This window comes from Sardina pilchardus, chromosome 15 (genome assembly GCF_963854185.1).
Source record: "Sardina pilchardus chromosome 15, fSarPil1.1, whole genome shotgun sequence".
Taxonomy (NCBI): domain Eukaryota; kingdom Metazoa; phylum Chordata; class Actinopteri; order Clupeiformes; family Clupeidae; genus Sardina; species Sardina pilchardus.
This window is the reverse complement of record NC_085008.1, coordinates 23,965,816-23,990,379: the sequence shown is the minus strand read 5'-3', so window position 1 is coordinate 23,990,379 and position 24,564 is coordinate 23,965,816. Positions and strand designations below refer to the sequence as shown.

Below are 24,564 nucleotides of genomic sequence, written 5' to 3'. Positions count from 1 at the left end.
CTATAACTCAATGCAGACAAGACTTGCTATAAACAAGCTGTAGTCAATACCCACAATGCCTTTCGTCGAGAATTAACATGGCGGCTATAGTTGCTGTTTTGATCTGGGCCGTGGACATGAAAAACAAAAAAACATTCTGGGAAGATGGACAGCATGTAGCTGTTGTTTGAACAGAAATACAGCTTACATGAACGTAAGACAGAATCTATATTAACATCCCGTATAACTAGCTAGAATGTGCTTTACGTTTAGTTTGGGAATAAGGAAATGAACAAGTTGGGTGCCTAGCCATCTTAGGCTAAGCAGCAGATAGCAGGCTAACTAACAAACAAGACAGGCTAAGCTAAGTGCTACGCTCACTAACTGCAAGCAAACCCGTGAAGCAATGGAGCAATTGGTTATGCAAGCTTGTCAGTCTGAGTGCGGGTTGAAAAATCCTTGGAAATTATACCACATAAAAGGGAACATAGATCACGCATATAATATGATGAAGAGTCGCATCATACATTTTCGTTGGAGCAATAAATGATCTCTATGGATATTAACGTTAGCAATAGTAGCATGATATTCTGCCACCATAGCGTGAACTAAGCTAGTAAGAACGATTTTTAATTGGCTGGAGATATTGTTTCGTGTTATCAGGCATCCAAACAAGTTATGATGATGTCCAATATTTGCATCTTTTGTTTGTGCTTTATACGTGACTGAGGTCATGCCTGGCAGCTAAAGCTTCGTAAACAGCTAACTAGCTAAGGTTAGCGTTATGGCTAACGCTACATGTCCAATGATACATGTCCGTTCTTAAGTTAAGAGCTAGCCATAACATACCATTTCTCTGCGAAACAATCACATTAACTCGGACCCTGGCCATAACGGTTATTTGTTTAAGATGATGGTATCGCATTGTGTTCAGCTTCTGAAATGGTTTAAGCCTACACGAATAACGATAGGGCGATTCCTGAATGGCCTACCTTCCATGAAGTTACATCAACATAACTGATGCCATTCGAAATTAGCCGGAGTTGCGGTCAAGTGTGTGGATACTTTACAGATAACTTTGATTAGGGTGTACAGATGCTACAGTTCCCATGTACATATTTTGTTCCATATGCAAAGCACTTGTGTATTGCATAGTATATTGATCAACGACCCATACTGTACAATAAATACATTGCAAGTCACGTTGACGCGTCTCGATAGCATTAGCAAAGCAGCTATTCCAAGTATATTATCAAGTGTACGTGTTTCTGCATCTAATTATTGAGCACCCTTAATATAATGAAATATACACACTACTATAGACAAAGTTAACACACACATATTGGTACCTTGTCTGTCCCTTGTTGATGGTGAGAAAGAAATTGTATGCTCCAAGTCTCTCTCTTTCCAGGTTCAATCTCTCCTGTCCTCAGCCTGCTGGCGTTCCACAATACAGAACAGTTAATTTCTTCAGACACAGACACTTGCATGATGGAAGAATCCAAAAGCCCATTAAAGTCTGTCAAGCCTTCACGTGGGGAGGCCAGAGGGGCGAAAGCTCCAGCATCCAAGACTCTTAAAGACACACAGTTGCTGAGGGATCCCACCAAAGGCCCCGGCCGCACTAAGGACAATGTCTCCAGGGCACGAGATGATCACAGAGACAGCCAGGGCACTCATGGCACTGGCCGGATGGCAGCTGGTAGCCCACAGGACCAGGGGAGAGGCAAGCCTCGCAGGCTGACCGGTAGGACCAGCTCGGGGGAGAGGGGGAAAGGAAAGGGAGGGTGTCAGCAGCAACAGCAGCAGCAGCAGCAGCAGACAGATGCTAGGCAGCCTGCCCATGACCGCAGGGCCCCGGGCTGGAACCGAAATCTCAAAGGTGCTGAAGGACCCGGAGCAGCCAGTTCTGCCTCACATGAGGAGAGGACATTGCAGGCCAAGCATTCTATGATGTTAGATCTACCAGGTAGGTCACTGGTTGGCTGTTTGGTTTCTGTAGTCCAATATTAGCTTGTTTTGCTTTATTTTGTCTGCTAGCTGACACTTAAAAGTAAGTTTTGCAGTCTGCATTGTTTCATGCAGCTCATAAATTGTATTGTATTGCTGTGTTTTCCAAACAAGAATGTGTACATTTATTTGCATGTATTCTGGTAGACAACAAAGTCTGATTAACTTCAATTTGTCACAGCTTGCTACAGAGTAAATGGTTAAAAGTCTGTAGTAGCATGATTTTTTTTTTTTTGCATCTGCTACATTCTTTTCCCTCAGGACATTATTGCTAGAGTAAACCTGCAGCTGTTTCAGAACTCGCTTTGTTTACTGTGTTCTGATTCACCTTGTTTGCTTCTTTTGTGGCATGTAACACATTGATGGCCCATTGGTGGAAGTTATGCTGAACTTTTAATCAGTCTTCGTATGCTCTGATTCAGGGAGACCATTAGTGTCTGTCTAATGATGTGTGTCTAAGCATAAGCTGTTGTTTTGTGACCTTCAGATGAGCGTATCTTGGCTCTGTGTGCACTGGGAAGCCGGGCTGAGGTGGACGAGGGCAGCCTGACCTCTGAGCAGCAGCTGGGGCTGAAGCAGGCCGAGGAGAGGCTGCGCCGAGACTACATCCATCGCCTGGTCAAGGTTAGGCATGGACACGCCACCAAGATGGAGCCTAGACGTTCTTCAAATATGGCATGATGACTACTATAAATGTTTTTTATTTGTCTAAGTATAACATCTCTGATCACTAGTCATGTTTACTCACTGTCTCTCACTGGTATTCTAAGGGGGGGGAAGGGGGGGCCATTATGCAGTTTTCAGTAGTGTAATGTGAGTGGCCCAAGTTTCTGAGTAAATCAACAAGTCGCTTGTTTGTAGGTGCCACTGCAGGTTTCTGCTTGGGTGGAGCTGTGAACGATCGCCATTTGCATGTCAGTGGGTGTGTGCTCGGTTCCTTATGTGCCATTGGTTTCTCTGATGTTCCTGTGTTCTTCTACAGCAGTCCCCGGAGTACCCCAACTTCCAGTACCTATGCAAGCTCTGCTCAGTCCATGTGGAGAACATCCAGGGCGCCCATAAACACATCAAAGAGAAGCGCCACAAGAAAAACATCATGGTGAGTCCAGTTGTAGCTATAGCCGCATTCACAGTCAAGGCTCTGATTTCCTTTGTTCTGCACAGATGTCGTAGATAGATAGATAGATGGATAGATAGATACTTTATTGATCCCCAAGGGGAACATTGTTATGGACACCTAACACATCTTGCACATTGTTATGGAAACCTGCTGTATTGAAAATATTAAATTGGTTGTTATTTGTCTATTAGATTCCATTGTTAATTTGTTTCATTTGGCTTCAGGGTTAGCTCTAACTTTGGGCCTGATATTGTGTGTGTGTGTGTGTGTGTGTGTGTGTGTGTGCAGGAGAAACAGGAGGAGAATGAGCTACGGGCTTTGCCGCCCCCCTCCCCCGCCCAGCTGAAGGCTGTGGACACGGCCGTGCAGGAGGCCGCCCGGCTGCACGGCATCTCTGAGGAGGACCTTCAGGAGCGCCAGGCCATGGTCACCAGGATGGAGGCTGTCATCAAGGAGCAACTCCCAGGTTAAAACATATAGTCTGGGAACTCTCTGTGGAGGCAACTCACAATCAGCCATTTATTAGTTGTCTTGAAAAGGAAGGGCTCAGAATGCAACCTGCATCTGCATTATATTACATTATCATATAGATAGATAGATAGATAGATAGATAGATAGATAGATAGATAAATACTTTATTGATCCCCAAGGGGAAATGGGTCATTCCACCTCAATTCAACAAATGCCTTCTGCTTGACCATCTCAGATTTCCTTCAAAATTTTACCACCTGAAGAGTAACCATTTAAACTGACTTAGCCAAAATATTAGATTGGTATACCTAATACATCCAGAGAAAAACGTTTTTGAACATGGTACCCCCCTTCTGATTTTTGGCACATTGGCGCCCTCATCTAAATCTGCAGCAACGTTCAGATGTCATTATCTCAAAAAGTGTTCAAGCTAAAGACTTCAAATTTTCTGGGAATAATGATTGCTACCTATAGATTCCACATATTCATTCGTAGGCCGTATGTATTGATACTGACCGTGTTTCAATCTTGTGAAATCAGAAGAAAAATGGCAGATTTTTTTTCAACCCCCACATTGGGTGCTCCATTACACAATTTGTAAACAAAATGTTTGACAAATGGTTATATCTCTCTACAGAAGTGTTTAAGCTGTCTTTGAAAAAGTAATTAAGAGGTGTCTATATTGCTTTTTTGTTGGAAGTATTGTAACACAAAACTGAAAAATAATCAATTTGGATGATATTGGATCTCCCCATTACAGAGGTATGACACGCTATACCAATGAATTGAACACATCTCCAGAAAGAGTATGGAATGGGCTTTCAGACCGTGAAATTTCAAAATGGTATTATGGCTGCAGTTATTAAAAAACATTTTTTAAAATATTGGTCTATTACAACAATTAGCGTTGCTTTTTTGTGCTATTATTTAATGATTTCATAATCCTTGTCTTATTCCTAAGTATCAGATGTTTATGTCTCATACTGTTAAACATATATATTTTCATTTACTTGCTGAGTGATGAACTAATAAAATATTTCCTGTATTTCCGAAATAAATTGCTGCTGTCACTATTTAATGCCACTAGATGTCACTGTTCATGGATATCAGCAATGTGTTGTTATAGTAGACCAATATTTCAAAAATAACATTTCAATGACCATAGCCATAATACCATCTTGAAATTTCACAGTCTGAAAGCCCATTCCATACTCTTTCTGGAGATGTGTTCAATTCATTGGTATAGTTTGTCATACCTCTGTAATGGGGAGATACAATATTATCCAAATTGATTGTTTTTCAGTTTTGTGTTACAATACTTCCAACAAAAAAGCAATATAGACACCTCTTCATTACTTTTTCAAAGACAGCTTAAACACTCCTGTAGAGAGACATAACCATTTGCCAAACATTTTGTTTACAAATTGTGTAATGGGGCACCCAATGTGGGGGTGTGATAGAAATCTGCAATTTTTCTTCTGATTTCACAAGATTGAAACACAGTCAGTGTCAACACATACGACTTAGGAATGAATATGTGGAATCTATAGGTAGCAATCATTATTCACAGAAAATTTGAAGTCTTTAGCTTGAACACTTTTTGAGATAATGACATCTGAACTTTGCTGCAGATTTAGATGAGGGCGCCAATGTGCCAAAAATCAGAAGGGGGGTACCATGTTCAAAAATGTTTTTCTCTGGATGTATTAGGTATACCGATCTAATATTTTGGCTAAGTTAGTTTAAATGGTTACTCTTTAGATGGTAAAAGTTTGAAGCAAATCTGAGATGGTCAAGCAGAAATTTTCTCTAAAATCCGTTGAATTGAGGTGGAATGACCCAAATTCAAGAGGAGTATTTGACTGTGTTTATTCACTACCTTGTATCTATTCATTAATTGTAAATGGATCATAAAATGTTAGCACTAAGCCATTTCATAGTTTTTAGGTTTTTGTTAAGGTAAAGTGGAGAGGTAAATGTTGATGTCTCAGCGTAGACTAATTTTGCTGCTGGCTGAAGTTTGTTTGTTTGTTTGTTTATTAATGTATTTATTATTATTTTCTGCTTGTTTTGACTTTCCCCTCCTATAGAATGCAATCTCCGCCTGTATGGTTCATGTCTGACACGTTTCGCCTTTAAAACCAGTGATGTCAACATTGATGTCACCTATCCATCCAGTGTAAGTCATTACCCCCCCACCCCCACCCCCACACACAATGTTAGCTATAAGTGCAGTATTCTTACGTTTGACAGGGAAATGTAGTCATGAATAAGCACAAGGTGGAATCAGCCAAGTTAACCTGGATTCACATGCACTTTTAGCTTTTATTCAGCACTCCACTTGCATTGATATATCTAGGTTTCCACAAGCCTTTCAGAATTATATAGCACGTCTTTACTAAGAAAATGTACAACAGTGTGATAACAGCCTGTCAGCCTGCTCTATCCTGTTGAATTAGTGCTCACTAATGTCCTCTGTGGTCCACAGATGACTCAACCAGAAGTGCTCATAAAAGTGCTGGAAATCATTAAGAACAGCTGTAAGTAAAGCTCCACGTTACCTTGTCCTGTCTTTGTTGTGTAGTAAACGAGGGCATGTCAGGACCTGCCTTTTTGTTACAAATTTTCATTTGCATAGATATTATGTAGCATTATTCCTCGGCTGACGAGACGCACTAACGAATGAGCCGTCTTTGGAATTTAAATGTAATTAGTTTCTTGTATCACTGAGGTTAGGACTGCTTAGGAAGAGAAAGTGCGGGGTTTTTTCATTTAATATTTTTTAATTAAAGGGATAATCCGGAGTGAAATGCACTTTAGATCAATTTTTCGGACTATTGGGAGTACATGCGTTGAGTTGACACCAAAATCATGTCATTCGGATGTATTTTGAGAAAGTTTGAGTTCACCGTTTTTAGCCAAAACTCGTTAGCCTGTAAGTGACCGGGGCAGGTCCTTTCGCCACTACAAAACGCTATTTTTATACCTCTTCTACTGTTTCAAACAACACTACACTTACGTGGTAGTGAGTAGAGGGTCCCTAAAGCCAAACCGAAGTATCCCCACGTCTTTATGTGGTCGGATAGAGAGTCCAGAATGAATTTAATCGAGTCAGTACCTTTCCGGAAATGTTAGTAAAGTGTTGTGGAAGCGTTGCGCTGCTGCCGCCGCGACATTTCCGGAAGGTACTGACTCGATTAAATTCATTCTGGACTCTCTATCCGACCACATAAAGACGTGGGGATACTTCGGTTTGGCTTTAGGGGCCCTCTACTCACTACCACGTAAGTGTAGTGTTGTTTGGAACAGTAGAAGAGGTATAAAAATAGCGTTTTGTAGTGGCGAAAGGACCTGCCCCGGTCACTTACAGGCTAACGAGTTTTGGCTAAAAACAGTGAACTCGAACTTTCTCAAAATACATCCGAATGACATGATTTTGGTGTCAACTCAACGTATGTACTCCCAATAGTCCGAAAAATTGATCTAAAGTGCATTTCACTCCGGATTATCCCTTTAACCTTTGTTTCACTTGGCTGGCTTAAGCTACTTTAAACTCCCTGTGTTTGCCTGCAGCTCAGTATGTCGAAGTGGAGTCTGACTTCCACGCCAAAGTTCCCGTGGTGTACTGCAAGGACGCCAGCAGGTTAGTGGAACTTCCTTGCCTGCTGTCTCACGGCGAGCGCCTGACCCGTCGCCAGAGCGCGGCGTAATTTCCTATGTGTAGTGCTTCCAGGAAAGTCTTGCGTGATTTCATGTGAGAGTGTTGCCATGTCCCTCTTATTATTCCTCAGTGGCGTTCTTGCCGTGTTTGTGTTCCTCACTGCAAACTACTCTCTGTGAAAGCCTCTTTGGAATGTCTACTGAACGTTTGCACAGTTGTATCTAATGTTCTCTCTCTCTTTCTTTCTCTCTCTCTTTCGTTTGTTTTTTCTCTCTTTCTTTCTCTGTGCAGTGAGCTTATGTGTAAAGTCAGCGCAGGTAATGATGTTGCGTGCCTCACCACCAACCACCTGGCGGCGCTGGCGAGGCTGGAACCCAGGCTGGTGCCCCTGACCCTGGCATTCCGCTACTGGGCCAAAGTAAGCGCCTCACTTCCCCTCCCCTCCCCTCCCAGCAGCGTTAGCTGTTTATTCTGATCCACAGTTGCACAAGAACTTCAACCGAGTTCTCTTCAACGACTGACTTTGAGTGGGCCCTGGTGTCTTTTAAACCCACCCTCTCAGAGCCAGTAAAGCACAAGATGTGTGTTTGGGTTTTGACTGTTTACTTCATTCCTTTCCTTCCCAGCTGGACTCAAGGAGAGAAATAATCTACAAGGCACATTGTTGTTTTCGCTTCCTGACATTTGGTGTGTGTGTGTGTGTTTCTGTCTCCAGCTGTGCCACATTGACTGCCAGGCGGAGGGTGGCATCCCGTCCTACTCCCTGTCGCTCATGGTCATCTTCTTCCTGCAGCAGCGCCGGGAGCCCATCCTGCCCGTCTATCTGGGCAACTGGGTGGGTACATGTGCTGATGACCGATCCGCTTCAGACACGCGGCGCCTGCTCATATTATTAAAGTGTGCCGCTCGGAAAAACCTTTAGAGAGGCTGCTGCTGAAAAGCAATTCAAAACAGTGAAAATTAAATTATGTTGAAATTAGGACATTCAATTATGACCGATTGATATTTAGGGGGAAAAAACATAGAAAAAAAACACTTTATTAAAAGAAATAAGTAATCAAAGCAATTCAGAGCAGTCTCATTGAAATTAATATTAAAGTGTACAGCTCTAATTAAAAGTTCTATTAAATAATAAAAAGAAACTTGAAATTGAACAGTGTGTCTTTTGAGGGTGAATTATTATTAGAAGCCATTCTCTTCTAGATATTATGTAGAAAGACACAGATTAAACAACCACAAAATCCTCTTCAAAATCCTTGTCTCTCAGAATGTACGTATTTTAGCCTCACTGATTGTTGCCATGGGACATACTTCTGCTCTTAAAAAAAATAGCATATCTCGTTACCTAATTTCTTTAGTCAGCCAACAAGTTTCTTGCCGTTATACTCTTTGCAGTTTTGACTCCCAGTAAACCTTTTAGTAGCCTCTTTACTCATGTTCTTTCCGAACAAAACTAACTACAAGATACATTCACAGTGGACTGGTAAAGCATAGCCAATGCATGTTTTTTTTGCATGTGTTTATAGAGCCTTCAGTTTCTTTTCTCCGTGTGCGTGTGTGTGTGTCCTTAGTGACACTGATGTGCTCTCTCGTGTCGACTGTGTTCAGATCGAGGGCTTTGACGTGAAGCGGGTGGACGAGTACCACCTGACGGGCGTGAAGCTGGACATCTTTGTGGGCTGGGAGCTCCGGCCCCCCAGCAGTGGCGAGGGCCGCGGCGAGAACAAGGGCAAACCCGAGCAGAAGCTCCCGCCACGCAGGAAGAGCGACGCCGTAGAAGGCCTGGTGAGTTGGCAACACCATGGCAACACCATGGCAACACCATGGCAACCCCCAGAGCTGTGGAGAGGAGAAGCAAGAACCAATGCACTTGTTAAGAGTCTAACAGACGCTTATCTCTAATCTTACTTGAACAGACTCTAGACAGTTAAGAAATCTCTATCTCTATCTCTATCTCTATCTCTATCTCTATCTCTCTCTCTCTCTCTCTCTCTCTCTCTCTCTCTCTCTCTCTCTCTCTCTCTCTCTCTCTCTCTCTCTCTCGTCCGCTACACAAAGAAATGTGTGTGTGTGTGTGTGTGTGTGTGTGTGTGTGTGTGTACTATGTACAGTGTGACTGACTGTGTGCTGTTGGCTCTCCTTACAGACCCGTTTGGCGCTTGACCTTGGGAAGGGCGTGTCCTTGGGTCAGCTGTGGCTGGAGCTGCTGCGCTTCTACACGCTGGAGTTCGCCCTGGAGGAGCACATCATCAGCATCCGCCTGCGCGAGCTGCTGCCCCGCGACGTCAAGAACTGGCCCCGCCGACGCCTCGCCATCGAGGGTGAGAGCCCTCGCCATGTACATACACACACACACACACACACACACACACACACACTGTCCATTGAACACTCCATACCGTCGAGTAATGGTAGTTTCATAGTGGAGATGGTAAATAAGCTGCATTTCTATAGCACTTCTCCACTCCACTAAGCACTCAAAGCGCTTTACAGTGTAACTGGGTTAAGGGTCTTGCTCAAGGACACTTTGAAAGCTCCTCTGCTTCGTGAGCCATCGCCACATACAGTACATAGCTCTTCATAATCAAAAAGGTCATTCATATTGCAGAAGAAATTGATGACCAATGTGGTCCAGAGATACTTCATCTTTTGTCCTTTTGAACATACATCAGTCTATAGATGTGATTTATATATAGATGTTTAATGTTTAACCCTATTCTCTCCCCTAGACCCTTTTGCCCTGAAGAGGAACGTGGCACGCAGCCTCAACAGCCAGATGGTGTTTGAGTACATCCAGGAGCGTTTCCGCGGCGCCTACCGCTACTTCGCCTGCCCCCAGAGTCGCAACGGCGAGCAGGGCCAGAGGCGGGCGGCCCGCAAGAGGGCCATGCGCCGCCTCGACCCCGACAGGGAGGCCTCCGAGGAGGGCGACCGGGAGGGCAAGCGGGGAAAGAGCGCCGAAGCCAGGCGCCACCGGACCACTGGTCAGGAGGGTCACAAGGTCGGAGGCGACGAGGAAGAGCAGGACGGTATAGAGAGGAAGTGCAGAAGGGAGGAAGAAGACGACGACGATGTGGACGAGGAAGACGAGGATGAGGAAGGCCTGAGGGCCGGACTCGCGGACTTGCTTTTGCGCAAGAGGGAGAAAAAGGCGGCGAACGTGAGGCGGGAGGGCCGGGAGCCCCCCTCGGACCACGGCTCCCCCTCCCCTCAAAACGGCCTGCTGGACAGCGACGAGGAGGAGGAGGAGGACGTGGATGAGGAAGAGGAGGAAGAGGAGCAGGAGGAAATTGCCCCAGAGGACCTGCAGTATGTGTTCGACAAGATGATTTTCACTGGAGGAAAGGTAATGTTGTTTTAATGTTCTGTTTTCATCAGAAAAGTGCCTTAAATGCTCTAAAAGTAAGGCTTGACATTGACGTAATTCATACACTGGCCCTTGTAACATTTGGCTTTAAAATGTGACTTGGGTGATCATCATCACAAGTGGACAGGGCTAAATACAAGTGTAAACAACTACAGACATACATCCAAGTTCTAATGGATGTGACGCAGGCATTTACAAAATCCGAACACAAGCGATCTGCATTGTCTGTGGCTTTACACCCTGAATACATTTGCAAATGGCAATGGGTCTGAGCGAAACAGAAAAAAATCCTTTTAAGAAAGCATGGTGCGGTAGCAAGAAGCGTGTCCCAATTAGATATTTGTATACAATTCTGCCTTTTGCACCTTCATTTTGCAGAGTTTTGAAGGCATTATATATCCTTCATGCTGTCTTCAGCGACCAGCATTCTATGGAATTATGAAGTCAGCGGACAACATAGGTAGATAAAAGGAAGACTGCGTTTGGTGTTTCTATCTTGTTAGTCCATCCGAAACAAGGGTCGGATGGTACCTTGATACTACAGCAAGTGACTCATTAGACAGTTGAAGACAGCAAGATAGGCAGCAGTCGGCCAGACCCAATGTGGCTTGGTTATCCACTTATAATCTGATTGCACAAGACGCACTTTCAAACCAAATGTAAACGCACCCATTGTGTCAAATAATTAGTGAGCATTCTATAGAATTGCACTGACATAGAATTTCAAGTTTAGTGTTATTGGCAACGGCATCACAAAAGCAGTCTCTTCACATGGCAACAATACCTCTTAATAATTAAAATACAGTGCAGGAGTAATCTTCATTGTCAACATGGTACATTCACGTTGTTACCGCAATCGGTCCTCCAAGGTGAATTCAGACTAGGGAAACTTGTTGATGCAGTTTTTATGTGTTTGATTATTCTTAAAGACTGGTATTCCTATCCCTTTCCTCTCTTCTGTACAGCCCCCCACCGTGGTCTGCAGCATCTGCAAGAGGGACGGGCACCTGAAGGATGAGTGTCCTGAGGACTTTAAGAAGATTGAGCTGATGCCACTGCCCCCCATGGGCGACCGCTTTCGCGAGATCCTTGATGGCCTCTGCCGGCTCTGCTACCGTAAGAGGCACACACACACACACACACACACACACACACACACACACACCACTCTATCTCCTAGATACATTCATCCATTGTGGACTGGACCTATGCTTTCCCATATTAGAATGCCCCTTTTCCCTGAAAATACCTTTGTTATTCCTCAAATTGTGGCTTTAGCTGACTGTGATATTGACTCAGTCAGCATATTGTGTACATGTGTTTATTTATGCAGATGAGTTGTCCCCAACCCCACTGGAACAGCAGAAGAGGGAGCAGATTCTGGGTAGTCTGGAGAGGTTCATACGCAAGGAGTATAATGGTAGGTGCTGAAGACACTCTTTATCACTGCACTGACTAGGGATGTCACGAGAACCGATACTTGCGATACCTCTCGATTCTAAAATGAAAAAACACCGGCGATGCCTATTTTTTTTAAGCACCGTAAGCACCGACGCCAGCATAAGCATCGGTGCTGCGACTCTTCCGGAACTGATGGGGGCAATAGGCTACAGTGTTTCCCACACATAGGCTAGACTAATTTGTGGCGATGCGCCACAGATTCAGCACCGGCCGCCACATATTGTTTCGTTACTTTTTATTTTATTTATTTATCCATTTTTTAACGGTATTGAAAAACACGCAACATTCGTTAAGCTGAATTTCCTTTCCCTGCTCTCCCTCTCTGTCACTCACGCGTCTGTCTCTCATGCACACACATATGCACACACACACAAACTCTCCCCTCCGTGCACACAGCGTCTGTCTCCATGAAAACCAACCAGATCATTCCTGGAAGCGTGGTCGTGCTGATGCACCTGACGCCGCACACATTTAATCCAAATAAAACATTCACAATCGTGAACGCAATGACGCACAGAAGACGACTAGCTAAATTGCTGTTTAAAATCCGATTAGCATCATTAGCTAGTCTATGCTGCAGACATTAAAACTCTTGCATTCAAGTTGACTGACCATCTCAATACCAATGTTTTTCAACTCCAAGACTTAAAAGGTTCTGTCCCAAGGAGAAAAAGTAGCTTACCTTGAAACTTAAACACATGTGGGGAAACTGAACAGTCCAACCCTAGAGTAAGATAAGCTTAGCCTGCTACTTTGTTTACAAAATGTTGTGGCTTCAACCAGACAGCTGAATTTAAGAGGTGGAGTTGTAATATGAATAGTAGGCTATAATCTGCATAAAGTTTGCTGCTAATGAAGATTAGACATTTCATATAGAATGTATAAATAGTTACAGAATGTGTGTGTTTCAAATAAAGACTTTACATCTTGTAAAAAAAAATCATTCACATTATATGAAAGCAGAGCGATAAAAAGGCGATGCAAGTTGTTGGTTTTTATACAATCCATTAGAAAAGTGATTTAATTATGTGTAAGCCTATGTGATATGCTCGCAATTGGATACTGTATTCTGTTATGCTCTATATGTTATAGAAATTATATTTCAGTATTATGCAAATATTTCAGTAAAGAAATTCATTAAAGTACATGGGATTTTAGAAAATCCTTTTTTTTAACGATAGTATCGAATTTGGCATCGAGAATCGTGTAATTTTACTGGTATTGGCACCGACTACTGATATTTTGGTATCGTGACACCCCTAGCACTGACCTGGAGTGTTAGATTAACTGTGCTGTGTCAACCTGCTTTGCCACCCTGTTGATTTAATGTCTATAAAGCACTGTCCCAGATCAGTGTGATAACAAGCAAGTCTGTCCATTTCCAGATAAGGCCCAGCTCTGCCTTTTTGGCTCTTCCAAGAATGGTTTTGGCTTCCGTGACAGTGACCTGGACATCTGCATGACACTGGAAGGTCATGACACAGCAGAGGTATGTGGCTACCATCCATGTTCATGCCAATTGCCTCTTATCTTACACTCTCTCTCACTCACACTCTCTCACACACACTAGTGTGTGTCTATTTTAGTTTGTACAAAAAGTGTACTACAGTGTTTTGTTAGTTCGATAACCATGTACATGATTTATATATCTGCTCACCATCCAGAAACTGAACTGTAAGGAAATCATTGAGGGGCTTGCAAAGGTACTCAAAAAACACACAGGTAAGTATCTTGACGCCCCTCTGTCTTTCTTCAGCAATACACCATTCACTCCTGAACAATCTTAAAGTGAGCTGTTTCACAAGAGCCCCCTCCCCCACTGAATGTGTCCTTTTTAGGTCTGCGGAACATCCTGCCTATAACGACCGCTAAAGTGCCTATTGTGAAATTTGAACATCGTCAGAGTCTCCTGGAAGGAGACATCAGCCTTTATAATACCCTGGTAAGATACAATACAGTTGTGGTCATGTTATGATATTCTCTCGTTCTGTTGTATAGGTTTCAGATATAAACAATGTCAGAAATGTATGCACCTCAGTATATACACTTCTAAAAAAGGAAATAGTTGTTTATACATTTTTAGTGAAAACGTCAACTGATCTGAAGTTTCATGTAGAGTGAATGTGATCACATTCTCTGCCATCTGTTCCACAGGCCCAGCATAACACCAGAATGTTGGCCACTTATGCTGCCATTGACCCTCGTGTGCAATTTCTGGGATACACAATGAAAGTGTTTGCCAAGGTTTGCATCTCTGCATTAATCCTCAGAATACTACTCCTGGAATGGCCTGGCCTTGCCTTGTTTGTTCTTGGTGTAGCTCCAACAAATATGAATGGGTGGTGGTGGTAGCGTAGTTGTTGAGGAGCTGGCCTTGCATGCAGTACCTTGAAAAGTTGTGGCTTCACTTAACCCTTATGGCCCTTGTAATATAATTGGCATACTGTATGTAAGTTGATTTGGTGAAGAAACATCTGCTATATGACTAAATGTAAATGTACTGATTGAGTAGAATACCCTGTATGGGTTTTTGTGTACTGATTGAGTAGAATACCCTGTATGTGTTTGATTTTCTTGAAGTCCTGGATGACCCTAATAATGACATGTCCGTCTTCTGTGTCCTTCAGCGTTGTGACATCGGTGATGCGTCACGGGGCAGTCTCTCGTCCTACGCGTACATCCTGATGGTGCTGTACTTCCTGCAGCAGAGGCAGCCACCGGTCATCCCCGTCCTCCAGGAGGTAAGAGCCTAAACCCAGCACAGCCCAGCACAGCCCAGCACAGCCCAGCCCAGCACACCTCTGTTTAACCCAGCACAGCCTAGCCCAGCGCACCTCTGTTATAACCCAGCACAGCCTAGCCCAGCGCACCTGTGTTATAACCCAGCACAGCACAGCCCAGCCCAGCGCACCTCTGTTATAACCCAGCACAGCCTAGCCCAGCGCACCTGTGTTATAACCCAGCACAGCACAGCCCAGCCCAGCGCACCTCTGTTATAACCCAGCACAGCCTAGCCCAGCACACCTGTTATAACCCAGCACAGCACAGCCCAGCCCAGCGCAGCGCACCTGTGTTATAACCCAATGCACCCCAGCGCACCTGTGTTATAACCCAGCACAGCCTAGCCCAGCGCATCTGTGTTATAACCCAGCACAGCACAGCCCAGCCCAGCGCAGCGCACCTGTGTTATAACCCAGCACAGCCTAGCCCAGCGCATCTGTGTTATAACCCAGCACAGCACAGCCCAGCCCAGCGCAGCGCACCTGTGTTATAACCCAGCACAGCCTAGCCCAGCGCACCTGTGTTATAACCCAGCACAGCCCAACCTGTGTACCTCTCTCATCCAGTCTGTCACAAAGAATCACTCAAACCCTCATGACTTTCAATTCTTTTTCAGATATATGACGGGACAGAGATTCCTCAGAGGATGGTCGATGGTTGGAATGCGTACTTCTTTGATGACCTTGATGAAATGGTATGATCTGTTTCCTGCCCACACATTTTATTTTTATTGAGACCTTTCATACAACACAGGCTTATCACTCATACAATGCTTCTGTGCGATGGTGTGAAAAATCCCTCCCCACCCCCACATACCCTCTCTCTTCCACATGGTATCCCTCTGAACACATCTAAAAATGATTTTATTTGAGAGATTTCAATGTTTGACATTACAATATGAATGGCACCAAAACCTAAACTCAATCAACAACCTTTGTGAGTTGTGATGGAAGTAATGCTGTACTATCGCGGGCACTCTCATTGCTTTGTTATTGATGTTGTTGTTGATGTTGTTGTTGTTGATGTTGTTGTTGTTGATGATGTTGTTGTTGATGTTGTTGTTGATGTTGTTGTTGATGTTGTTGTTGATGTTGTTGTTGTTGTTGTGGTGGTGCAGAGGCGGCGCATGCCAGAGCTGCAGCAGAACCGTGAGTCGGTGGGCGAGCTGTGGCTGGGCCTGCTGCGCTTCTACACCGAGGAGTTCGACTTCAAGGAGCACGTCATCAGCATCCGCCAGCACAGCCGCCTCACCACCTTCGAGAAGCAGTGGACCTCCAAATGCATCGCCATCGAAGGTGGGCGACCTAACCTAACCCGAGACTTCCCTTCACTGGCTAGTGGTTGCGTTATAGACAGACGAGAAATGATAGATAGATAGATAGATAGATACTTTATTGATCCCCAAGGGGAAATTCAAGAAATGAAAGTGGCAGGAGAGGATGGATGGGGGTTTTTGTTGAGCACATTCAGCCAGCAGTCATTATCAGTTGGAGATAAGTTAGTAAAGCCCACTGCAGTCTTCTGATGGGCGTCTGTTGTGGCGACCGGCCAGTTAAATTGTTTGCTGTTAAATGTAACTATTGTGGTGTTGTTATTTGTATGTCGCTTTGGACAAAAGTGTCTTCTAAATACAATAACCATAAAGCTAAGAACAAGGAAAGTGATTGCCTTTAACTGTGACCCCCTATTGTTGCATATTAGTCTTGACTGAGTATGAGAGAGACATACTTTTGGAAATGGTCAAGTAGTGACTATGTGAAATCTCTGATCCCCACAGATCCCTTTGACTTGAATCACAACCTCGGTGCAGGGGTCTCTCGCAAAAGTAAGTATCAAACGGAAGTCCATGGCATCTTTAACGCTACATTTTGTCAGAAATGTGGTCCGTCCATTTGTGGCTGGCCCTAATGCTTCTTCTGTCACCGTCCTCTTCCTCAGTGACCAACTTCATCATGAAGGCCTTCATAAATGGCAGAAAGCTTTTTGGCACCCCCTTCTATCCCCAGCCTGGCCTCGAACCGGTAGGCACACACTCACAAACTCCCAATCTGACATACTCAGACATTGTTTCATGCATGTTTATTGTTTACACAAAATCACAACTTTCAAAACAGTTTGCGTTCCCTCGTATTCTTGAAGTTGGATTTTACCCATTGACTGTCTGAGCTGTATGCTTGAATAAGTCATGTCCATCTGAGGCTAGAATCTAACCAACCATCTCCCTCTCTCCGCAGGATTACTTCTTTGACTCTAAGGTGCTAACGGATGGAGAGCTGGCTCCCAACGACCGCTGCTGCCGCATCTGTGGCAAGATTGGACACTACATGAAGGACTGTCCGAAAAGACGCAGGTCAGTCATCACTACCGACCGTAACCTGTCTTAACTCAGCATCAAAACATTTGGGGTGCCGCTCATGTAGCGTTTATACGTCCTCCCTCGCTCCTCAGGCCTCGATCCTCACTGATCTACATAAAGAAAGATAGAAGAAGGGATAGACTATCCCTTGTTGCCGCCCCATCATTCTTTATGTAGATCAGGGAGGATCGAGGCCCGAGGAGCGAGGGAGGACGTATAAACGCTGCATGAGAGGCACCTTTGGACTTCAGTTACCCTTATTGTGTTGAGTGCTTTGGGGTTTTGTCTTTCATTGTTGATTTAGCTTTGAGTCATTTGCAGATGAGGATCCCTTTTTAAAAAGTGTTTATTTGTTTGTGTGTGTGTGTGTGTGTGTGTGTGTTTGTGTTTTAATGTGTGTGTATGCCTGTTCCTCTTCCTCTGGTCAGAATGAAGAAGAAGGAGAACGAGAAGGACGAGGAGGTGAAGGACGACGAGCCTCGTGAGCGCCGCTGCTTCCTGTGCGGCGACATGGGCCACGTGCGGCGCGACTGCCCCGAGAACCGACACCTCCGCCAGAGGGCCTCGGCTGGACCAGGTGACCGCTCGACCAATCATCACGCAGCTCTCTTACTCGTACTGTGAACATACACCAACCACGCTCTTAGACACACTTAATTACCACGTTATGCAGCTCTCTCTCTTTCATGACGCTAACTTTGCAAAAGAAGAAAACAAGTCTCCAATGTGTTAAGCATAGCGGAGTATTCAAGTGAATGGGGGGACATACATAAGAGAAGTCATAGGATATAAAAATGACATAAGGCGAATCTGTGTTTGAATTTTAATTGAACGATATAAATACCCTTGCCCCCCCCCCAACAAAAAAACTCTGAAATAATGCTATGAAGGATACCAATGCGGTTGGTTACTTACATTACAGGAAGGGACATGTGTAGACAACTGCCATGTTGACATTACAAACTAACTCAAAAAAAGTAGCTGTGTGCACATCCCACCTTGCAGGTGCAGGACAAATGGAGAGTAGCTAGGAAAGGAATGAAATGTCTGCAACACTAACATAAATTGCTCCCGTTTAATGAAAACGGGAGCAATTTATCAGTTGCAGACATTACATTCCATTTCAAACTAACTCCCTAACTAATTTTTTTATGGATGGTCCTTTGAGTGCTCATTAGAAAGTCTCTGGTAATGCCTTTTCAATTTTGTTGTAGAGCCCTGAAACCAGCAGAGGGCAGTGCAAGCATGTTGTTGTCATGTTGACGCTTGTCTCTTCCTTCCTCCTCTGTCCCCAGTCCCTCATATGGTTCGCTCCATGGTGAGCTCCCAGTCCATCCCCATCCCTCAGAGTGCCATGGCCCAGGACAGGGTGGCCCGCACCAGGCAGCCCTCGGAATGTGTAAGATGAACTCGTCTATTTCTCACTTGCCATGTCTGTTTAAGGGTCTCAACAGGGCTCAACACTGATCACTGAGGACAGTTATTACCTTATTTTGTTTCTGTAATAGATTCCTAGTTAGAACTAGAAAATGTAATTCCATGGAAGGAATTACCATTGCATGTAAATGCAAAAAGGTTGCTGACTGTGTAAAACATTGTACACAGAAGAATAGATAAATAACAATAACCCACTTACAATTCCACTGAAATTACTTGGAAAGTCACGTTGACGTTAGGTCAGATTGTCTTTAGCTGTTGATAACGTTACCGAGAGCAAACAGGTTAGGCCTACTGTAACGATATAAACAAATCCAGTAACAGGAGACGACGATAACGTCCTGGTATACAGCTTAATGAGTAGACATAATAACATTCAGGTTTAGCGGGCGCAGCGGTGGCATGGATCAAAGATCCTTGATTACTGACAGCTGAGCACTGACGTAACAATTAATCTTTGCCGCCAAAGGGTCTCAATGTAAACTCTATGGACATTTTAAACTCTTTTATCGTAAATATCTCAAAAAGTATGAAGTTCACAAATGTCAAAAATACAATCGTCAAATCTCCGTTACAAGATCTTTGTAGGAGTGCTTGAATGACGTCAAACGGTTAAGTGGTTTTAGCGTTATAAATCGTTGATTTTGGTCGGAGGAAGAATAATTATCCCGATAATAAAAAGAACAGGGATAACAGTACATTGCATTTACATGCAATGTAATTAAGTCTAGAAGCATCTTCTGACATGTGCAACTTCAGATATCCCCTTTTAAGATTAGTTCTCTTCCAGTCGACCTTAGCCAATGGGAAGTCATCCCTGCATGACATCATCTATCTTAACCAATCTCCAATCACTTGTTTTGGGGAATTTTCCTTGAACCTTGCACAATATAAGGGCGCACCGCGATAAGCTATTCCTCTTTTCATTCTTTATCGATCTCGAACATCTCAAGCCAGCGAAGAACAAAGCCTCCAACCTGCCTGTGAGCTGAAGCTCCACAGAAACACTGGACTGCAAGTCCCCTCACAAGGCTCGGAGGCAAGATATGCCTGTTAAGCCTCCATGACTCAAATAGCACACCCTGTTTCAAGGCGACAAAACCAATCCGAAAATCAGATCATACTAGAAGAGTCCTGCCACTGCCACTGCCACTGCCCTCCATCATGCTGGCGCACTATCCCCGCAGCGTTGGGCATTATTGATGTGTTATGTGCCCGTGCCCTGAACACGCCCAGGCAGCTCTCTGCTCTCATATCTTCAGCAGCCACTGTGGTGCGATGAAGCTCCAGGCATTGCATTATGGCCCCCTGCTCTGCAAATCTACACCTGGCAGCTCGGCCCCCCCCCCACCCCCCCCACCCCCAACTCATTGGCACCATTGGTGCTGAGGCAGTGTGCTGCTGCTGCTGCTGCTCGAAGCAAACAGGAAGGGGGGATATATAGCAGTCCCCCCCCCCCTTCAGTGCCGACGACAGCTCCAGGATTTGCGCTCCCACAGTGCCACCGCAATTCCCTGCCTTCTGTGGCCTGCTCCACCGCTGGTGACTGAGACGAGAATGGATGGCTGCTTTTCTGGGCCTCACCCTGCCAAGCATGACAGTCCATTGCCAGTCTACTCCGATTTCGCCCTGGAAATCCGACAATCCCCTGGGACCACCCATACTCGGGGTGGGCACGAGTGCAGAGTTAATCAGAATTCTTGTCACTCTGTGAGGCGAGGCTGAGTTTACTCCTCCCTGCGCCACGTCGAGGAGACGCTAGCTGCCTACCTCATCCCACAGGGCCCCATCAACCACCACTGAAAGGGCCAGACTGCCAACAAAGCCAAGCCATGTCACAGCTTTCCTGGCAGAGGAGTCATACATGTGGGGCAATCTTGCCAGGCCACACACACACTGTGGTTCTCCTGTGATCCTCCACTGCCAGGATGTCTTGGTGACCTCAGCCGAGCTCACAGAACTGAGGATGGCACTGGATTTCTCACTGCAAGCAATGAACTACTCAGATTGCACAGGGCCATGCGCTGGCCATGCGCTCCCAGTCCCAGCACCTGTGACTAATACTATCAGACTGTTAGACAAGGACCGGACAATAAAACTGACAATTCAAATACAATTATTTCTCAGAATGAAAGGGTTGGTGGATTTTGTCTGAAAGGGGTGGTGACTAAGGATGTCTTAAAAATGAATAGTTTAGTGTGGTGTGCCCTCTTTCGTTAAAGGCCCACGAAAAATTCGCCAAAAAGTGAGAATACAAATTTGTTCAGATCAATGATGTCATGCAGAGATGACTTCCTAGTGGTTAGCACCTTGTGTTCTTCAGAGAACCATTATATTCCAAGGTCATATTCATAATCATGTTTTTAGAATAGTTATGTTTTTATATCTGCTTATGCATTGGCTCGCTCTCTAACCCTGTCTCTCTCTCTCTCTCTCTCTCTCTCTCTTTCTCTTCCTCCTCCTCCCCGCCTAGTCTGACCCACGCCAGACACCTCCATACTCCCCCCAGCCCACGTCCCAGTTCAACCAGGCCTCCTCGCAGGCCGCCGGCTCCCCGCAGTCCGCGCAGAGCAAAGGCCCCATGGGCCCCGCCGCAGCGAAGCAGCCCCCCCACGGCCCCCAGGTGCAGCTCCCGCAGCTCCCCCTCTTCCCCCCCGGCTTCCCCCACTCCCACCCCGGCTCCTACCACGTGGGCCTGCAGGCCCTGGGGCTCCTGCAGCAGCAGCACTCTCAGCAGGTGCAGCAGGCCCAAGCCCAGGCACAGGCTCAGGCCCAAGCACAGGCCCAGGCGGGCCACCATCCAGCGGTGTCCATGACCTCCACCTCCTGGCCCATCCACGGGCCTGTGATCCAGGGCTCCCCCAGCGGGTCCAGCCCCTCCCCGCCGGGCCTCAAGTTCCCCCTGCGGCCCGCCAACCCTGGTGCTGCTAGTGGGCTAGCTGGAGGTGGAGGTGGAGGAGGTGGTGGTGTTGGTGGTGTTGGTGTTGGTGGTGGTGGTGGCAGCTCCTCGGGCAATCCCTCCCCGATGAACCTGAACGACCCCAGCATCATCTTCGCTCAACCGGCTGGCCGGCCGCTGGGCATGAGCGGCTCGGGGCGAGAAGGGCTCCCCTGGCACAACCACCTCAACCCGGGGGCACTGGTGGGCAACGGCACATTGGGCAAGACAGGTACGCACTGGGTGTGCACGGGTGTGTGTGTGTGTGTGTGTGTTTTTGTATTTGTGTGTGTGTATAGTTGGATTTCGTTTTTTTAGTAATTTTAGTTATTTAATTACTTTTTTTCTAATATCAGTTGTAGAATAAGTGATCTAACGCATTTTGTGCTAATACATGTTCTTCTCTGTTCAGTATTTTCGAGTATCCTGCTACTTATGTTAGGCTCTGTATCATAAGGTGTGCGTGTGTGTGTATGTGCATACGTGTCAGGTAAGTGTCACATGGGATGTGGTGACACTTGGAACTTGGTGTTAGATGAAGAAAAGGCACACCAAGGGTGTGATCAGGGGGCAGAGGGTGTGAATGGCATTGGCCGCCTATTTCAATTTGGGACATTGTGTGTGTGCGCAAAGCCCAGCAGGCCAAACCAACAGCGAGGCACCTAGTGCACTTCAGCAGCATGCAGAACGCTTCCTGCCAATACAAAACACCAGGAAAAGTTACCTCTCACTAGACTGCCAATACAAAACACCAGGAAAAGTTACCCAGCCCAATCTGCCCTCGATTGGCTTTAGCCCTGCAGCTCAGACTGGAGCCCTTTTATTTGTCTCTTCCTGCTTCCATTGCACTTTTGCTAGAGCCAATCACAAACTGGCTTATCCACCAGGCACACCCGGATCGTTAGTACTCTTGGATAGTCCTTTAACGGTACCGATCACACCATCATTTGAATATAGCCGTTGATCACGCCTCTTGTACAGTAGAAGTACAGCGCAGCGCAGACTCCCCAGACTAATGTTGGGTCTCAAAAGATTGAGCTTGGTCTGGTGATCTGGCTAACCTCTCACTGTAACAACAGCGCTCTGTCTGATCGTGCTCCAACTCATTTGAATAGTATTTCAGCTTAAGCAATAAGACAATAAAACACTTCTGTGTAATTTTATTATGCTTTGTTTGTTTGTTTGTTGTTTGTTTTAGTCATGGTCTTTGAGTTGCACTAACCCACTCGCTGTCTCTCCACCTCCGCAGATGCAGGCTATCCTGGTCAGTTTGGTAACGTGAGCCAGGGCTCGCGCACGTGGGAGCATGGCAATGCGCCCCACTACACGCACTCGCCCTCCTGGCAATACCGCATGCCCCAGAACTTCCTGTCGCAGGGCAATGGGGGCTTTCAGCCCGGCAAGGCCTTCCTCTCCCAGGGTGAGTCCCATCCTATTGTTATTCACGCGGTCACCTCGTCAATGTCAGTTTATTTATAGAGTACATTTACAACAGCAGTGTGACCAAAGTACTATACATTTGCATACAAAGTGCTAGAGAGAAACTTATATTCGTACAGGAGAGCAATTTATTTGATGTGACTATAACTAAAGATTGTTTACATATTGTGTCCGTATACATGAGTCCTAGTGGTCTAAATCCACAATCTTGACACCATTCTCTTCTAGTTGAAACCAGAGCTCTGCAGAGATGAGAGTTATTAAAGGGATAATCCGGAGTGAAATGCACTGTAGATCAATTTTTCGGACTATTGGGAGTACATACGTTGAGTTGACACCAAAATCATGTCATTCGGATGTATTTTGAGAAAGTTCGAGTTCACCGTTTTTAGCCAAAACTCGTTAGCCTGTAAGTGACCGGGGCAGGTCCTTTCGCCACTACAAAACGCTATTTTTATACCTCTTCTACTGTTCCACACAACACTACACTTACGTGGTAGTGAGTAGAGGGTCCCTAAAGCCAAACCGAAGTATCCCCACGTCTTTATGTGGTCGGATAGAGAGTCCAGAATGAATTTAATCGAGTCAGTACCTTTCCGGAAATGTTAGTAAAGTGTTGTGGAAGCGTTGCGCAGCTGCCGCAGCGACATTTCCGGAAGGTACTGACTCGATTAAATTCATTCTGGACTCTCTATCCGACCACATAAAGACGTGGGGATACTTCGGTTTGGCTTTAGGGACCCTCTACTCACTACCACGTAAGTGTAGTGTTGTTTGGAACAGTAGAAGAGGTATAAAAATAGCATTTTGTAGTGGCGAAAGGACCTGCCCCGTTCACTTACAGGCTAACGAGTTTTGGCTAAAAACGGTGAACTCGAACTTTCTCAAAATACATCCGAATGACATGATTTTGGTGTCAACTCAACGTATGTACTCCCAATAGTCCGAAAAATTGATCTAAAGTGCATTTCACTCCGGATTATCCCTTTAAGCACACAAATGGTCCCATTTTAAGCAGCTGTTCGGTATTTACAGTTATTTCTTGTTGTGCAGTACATAAGCACACTTGGGACCTAATTTAAATAGTTGGCAAAATTCAGGTTATGAACCAAGGTAAGTCAGATAATGAGCCAAGGGTCTTGGGTATATATTAAAGTTGTGTGATGTATGTGTGGGATAACCTTAAGCTCGCAGACTGATGTTTGGGTCTCGGTCATCACGGTATTAAATTAGGAAAAAGTATTTTGCTAGCAGTCACTTAAAAAAGGCCCCTGACATTGATTAATCTTTTGCCTCCAAAGATAAATAAATAGTTTGACCAGACCTTACTGTTGTAAAGCTTACTTGCAGTGTCTTGATATTTGAATGTTAAAGCTGATGTTCTGTTCTGTTTTGGTTTGTTTTCAGGTCCTGTTGTGGCCAATCAACATGTTCACCTGCTTCAACATGGGAGGCATCACAATCTCAACTTCATCCAGCAGAAGAAATGAAGCTGACTGACTTGTTTTTGTTTCTTTTTTAATTAGAGAAATACTGCCCCAAG

General features: G+C 45.2%; 1 protein-coding gene across 1 annotated transcript; it reads left to right on the top strand.

The window, feature by feature from the left end:
- The first annotated feature begins 64 nt into the window (after positions 1-64).
- On the top strand, positions 65-24,564 carry tut4 (terminal uridylyl transferase 4). Its single transcript, XM_062555615.1, has 30 exons — positions 65-193; positions 1,391-1,948; positions 2,477-2,613; positions 2,972-3,088; positions 3,398-3,575; positions 5,671-5,759; positions 6,069-6,120; positions 7,154-7,223; positions 7,533-7,659; positions 7,957-8,076; positions 8,850-9,026; positions 9,388-9,562; positions 9,971-10,587; positions 11,574-11,724; positions 11,942-12,028; positions 13,455-13,558; positions 13,734-13,791; positions 13,908-14,011; positions 14,224-14,313; positions 14,697-14,810; positions 15,467-15,544; positions 15,968-16,145; positions 16,628-16,675; positions 16,789-16,871; positions 17,085-17,200; positions 17,635-17,783; positions 18,502-18,605; positions 21,117-21,813; positions 22,831-23,001; positions 24,429-24,564. Exons 2-30 carry the CDS (start codon positions 1,471-1,473, stop codon positions 24,509-24,511), a joined length of 4,752 nt encoding a protein of 1,583 aa, XP_062411599.1. The 5' UTR covers positions 65-193; positions 1,391-1,470; the 3' UTR covers positions 24,512-24,564.

What these genes read in the sequence shown, in the direction of transcription:
- tut4 (XM_062555615.1), top strand. Translation starts at nt 1,471, where the DNA reads ATGGAAGAATCCAAAAGCCCATTAAAGTCTGTCAAGCCTTCACGTGGG. An exon ending in ACATCCATCGCCTGGTCAAG is followed by an intron (nt 2,614 to 2,971) that starts GTTAGGCATGGA and finishes GTTCTTCTACAG; the next exon opens with CAGTCCCCGGAGTACCCCAA. An exon ending in CAAATGCATCGCCATCGAAG is followed by an intron (nt 16,146 to 16,627) that starts GTGGGCGACCTA and finishes TGATCCCCACAG; the next exon opens with ATCCCTTTGACTTGAATCAC.